Genomic DNA, 3,309 nt, shown 5'->3' with positions numbered 1-3,309 from the left:
GCTTTCCTGCCTTGTTTTTCTCTCAAACTCTAATAAAATGGTCCTTGAGCTTCCAAGTCTGGTTGTTGTTGTGTTTTGTGTGTGTGTGTGTGTGTGTGTGTGTGTGACAGGGTTTCTCTGTATAGCCCTGGCTATCCTGGAACTCACTCTGTAGACCAGGCTGGCCTCGAACTCAGAAATCTGCCTGCCTCTGCCTCCCAAGTGCTGGAATTAAAGGCATGTACCACCACTGCCCGATTCCAAGTTTGTTTTTTAAAATAACTTTTATTTTATTGTGTGTGTTGCCTACATGTATGTGTGCATATCACATTAGCGCCTTGTGTCCACAGAGGCCAGAAGGGGGTGTTGGATCCCCTAGAACTGGAGTTACAGATGATTGTGAGGTGTTGTGTGGTTGGCTCTTCTGAAAGAGCAGCCAGTGCTCTTACCCACTGTGCCATTGCTCTAGCCCTTCAAATATTTCTCAAATTCTTTTGTTTACAAGGCTAATAAATTCAAAAGGAGACTCTATGTTCCCTGGTTATGTGCTCAGACAAACACATCAGCAGAGTAGAAGCCAGGAGAGGAGTGACCAACCTCTGATCCAAATATACCAGGAGAGGGGTTATATCCATTCAAACATTCAACATCCACTAGAAGACAGTGACTATCCCACCTAGATACCCTGAATTTCCCAGGGTAAGAGGCTACCCCAGCTCAGATACTTCAAATCCAGGAGAGAAGTGTTTATCTTAGACCATCACCAGGATCTACAAGAAGAGGGAAGTTCAAGTTCCATAGATACTCCAAGGATCTAGAAGCCAGGGGCCCTGTCAAGATCAGGTCAAGTCTTAACCAGAATTTACACAAGAGGAAACAGAAAGCCTGAAGAGTGCTCTGTCTATTCCCAGCATCCTGAAGAAAAAGCCTTGAGTTTATAGTCACATTCAGAGCTGCAATTTGCCATGCAGCCTCTGAATGAGTAGCAGAAAGATTAGGGGGTGGCATCAAGAGGAAATGTGAAAGTTGGGAGTGCAGTGGGGGTGGGCAGTTGCTCAGGAATCCTACAGGGCAGAGGCATGTCTGGGGCTAGGTATCACTGTCCCTGTGTTAACAAAAGGTCAAGCCAAAGGACACTGGTTTGAACAGGATAACATGCTCCACTAAGCCCCATCTGAACAAAGATGGAGCTGCAGAAGTCAGGCCAGCAGCCTCCCCTCCCCATGGATCAATGGAAACTAGGACACCCTTGTGGCTTGGCTGGAGGCCCTTGTCAACTAGATTGGTGGAGACAGCGACAGAAGAGAACAGTTTGGCTTGCTTACAGCATTCTTCCTTTTAATGCAGCTAAATCTTCTATAGCCCCAGAAAGGAATCAGGTCTATTAAAAGCCACAGCCTGTAGAGCAGCTGAAGACCCACTAGTCGCCATCCGGGCGAGTCCCCACACCACACAGGGGACAGCAGCTCCTTACTGTGGGAGGTACTTGTCATCCCTGCTGACAACACCACTTTCCTAGTATTTTGTGTTAAAAAATATATTTTGAGGCTGTGATGCTGGTGGGTGAAGTGAAAGCTTTCCAGTGAAAGATGGAAATGGATGGTCTTTGTTCAAGGTCATCTCCAGTTTCAGTTTCCGTAACTCCTCCTGAAATTTCTTAGTCTTTGGGGAGAAGAGGAAGAAGTGTAAGTTAGACCAGGCAGGACAAATGAACCCCCACTTCAGTGCATATGGGGTGTGTGCTGGGAGCACTCAGGACACCTCTTCCCCAAACACCCACAGGCTGCATCTTAGTGTGTCCTCCTCAGTCATGTGAAGGGGGCACACAACCTGGACATCTGGTAGTTCTTGTACCATCCTTTCCACAGAGTTAGCAATCTTGTGAGCCACTTGCCACAGTGTCGCCCCAGCATGCCCTCCAAGACCCTTGTGCAGGCAGCAGTGTGAATGAGGGAAAAGAGAAGCCCACTGAGGCTGGTATTCCTGGTACGCCTGGTACCATACCCCTGGTGTCACTGGTATCACACTACTGTGGCTTGTGGTGGGATAGCACCCTAAACATGATCCCAGCCAAGGTTTTTAACTGCCCAGGGACAGGGCCAGTCAGCCAGCCAGAGAAGGCCAAGGAAGGAAACCGCCCAGCCTGGAGTCAGGTGTGTGCTTTGTGTTCCCTGTTCCCCAGCCCATCTGCCAGGCAGGGAAAGGTAAACCCAAGGAAGAAGCCTGGTGGTCACAGGTGGGCTCTTCTCACTTCTGCCTGCCGGCCCTGTGTCTGTGTGCTATGGCCAGCTGCCTGATCCTTAGGTGGAAGCCTCAGGTTAGCTCATCCTTTCACTCTTGCTGGTCTCCTCAAGCCCAGCCCCGAGGGATGCCCCCACCCTGCAGAAGCCTCAGCCCCGCTGTGGGTGTGGCCACTCTCAGCTCTCAGGTCCACCCACTCCAGTCAGCATTGCTGTTGGTTGCTTAGTATAGACCTCCTGGAGCCTCAGTTTAGACTTCGCTGTTCCCTTTGTGCCTGTCACTCAGTGTTTCCAAACTGGACACCTCTCCCAAGCCTCTGCTCCTGTACAGCCTGCTTGTCGGCCAGGTGCTCTGGTCCTCTGGTCTCCTGGCTTCCTTTCCTTTCTTTTTTCCCTTGCTCTGCTTATCCCTCTCAGACAAACCTCCGTGGGTAGAATTGATTCCGTGCTGTCTGGAGAGGCTGGGCAGGACGTAACACTTTTGTGGGCCTGAGAGACCTCAATGGCATTGCTGCTGCTCTGGCCTCACCTCCACCATCACTCCGGCAGTGGGACTATTCAGTCCTTGGTCAGGATGTCAAGCTCCTAACATGCGGACTTCTGCTGTGCTTATTTTTCTCTTTTGAGACAGGGTGAAATGTAGGCCCGCTGTAGCTTGCGCCCCACTATGTAGGTAGGTATGACCTTGGGCTCCTTACCATCCTTCCTCTACTCCTAAGCCCTGGGATTGCAAGCATGTGGCAGCATGTGTCGTGTGCTGCAGAGCAACCGCAGGGTTCACACATACTAGAAAGATAATTTTTTATTTTTAAATGTTCCCTTCACTTACTCTGGCATCTCCTGGAATGTGCTAGCACACGTTGAACCTCCTGGACCAATCTCCTCCTTCTTGTTGCCTTAAAATCTTGTTTCAGCTTTGTTGTCCATATCCCCTTTCCTTTATACTGTGCTTCCTGGGGTATTTGTTTAACCTCACCCCCAGGCACTTGCTGTGTCTCTACCAATACCCAGGAGTTAATGCTATCATCATCATCATCATCATCATCATCATCATCATCATCTTCTTCTTCTTCTTCTTCTTCTTCTTCTT

General features: G+C 49.5%; 1 protein-coding gene across 6 annotated transcripts in view; it reads right to left on the bottom strand.

The window, feature by feature from the left end:
* Window positions 1-1,295: 1,295 nt before the first annotated feature.
* The window catches only part of Lrrc27 (leucine rich repeat containing 27), a 30,138-nt gene continuing 28,124 nt past the window's right edge, over window positions 1,296-3,309 (bottom strand). For all 6 annotated transcript variants that reach the window (XM_031388680.1, XM_031388682.1, XM_031388681.1 and 3 more), the window contains one exon: window positions 1,296-1,641. In XM_031388680.1, coding sequence (XP_031244540.1) covers window positions 1,495-1,641 — 147 coding nt within the window. In that variant the 3' untranslated portion in view covers window positions 1,296-1,494. The remainder of the gene's footprint in view (window positions 1,642-3,309) is intronic.

The sequence above is a fragment of the Mastomys coucha genome, unplaced genomic scaffold (genome assembly GCF_008632895.1).
Source record: "Mastomys coucha isolate ucsf_1 unplaced genomic scaffold, UCSF_Mcou_1 pScaffold21, whole genome shotgun sequence".
NCBI classification, from domain to species: Eukaryota; Metazoa; Chordata; class Mammalia; order Rodentia; family Muridae; genus Mastomys; species Mastomys coucha.
The sequence above is the reverse complement of the archived record's forward strand: the minus strand, read 5'-3'. Positions and strand labels throughout refer to the sequence as shown.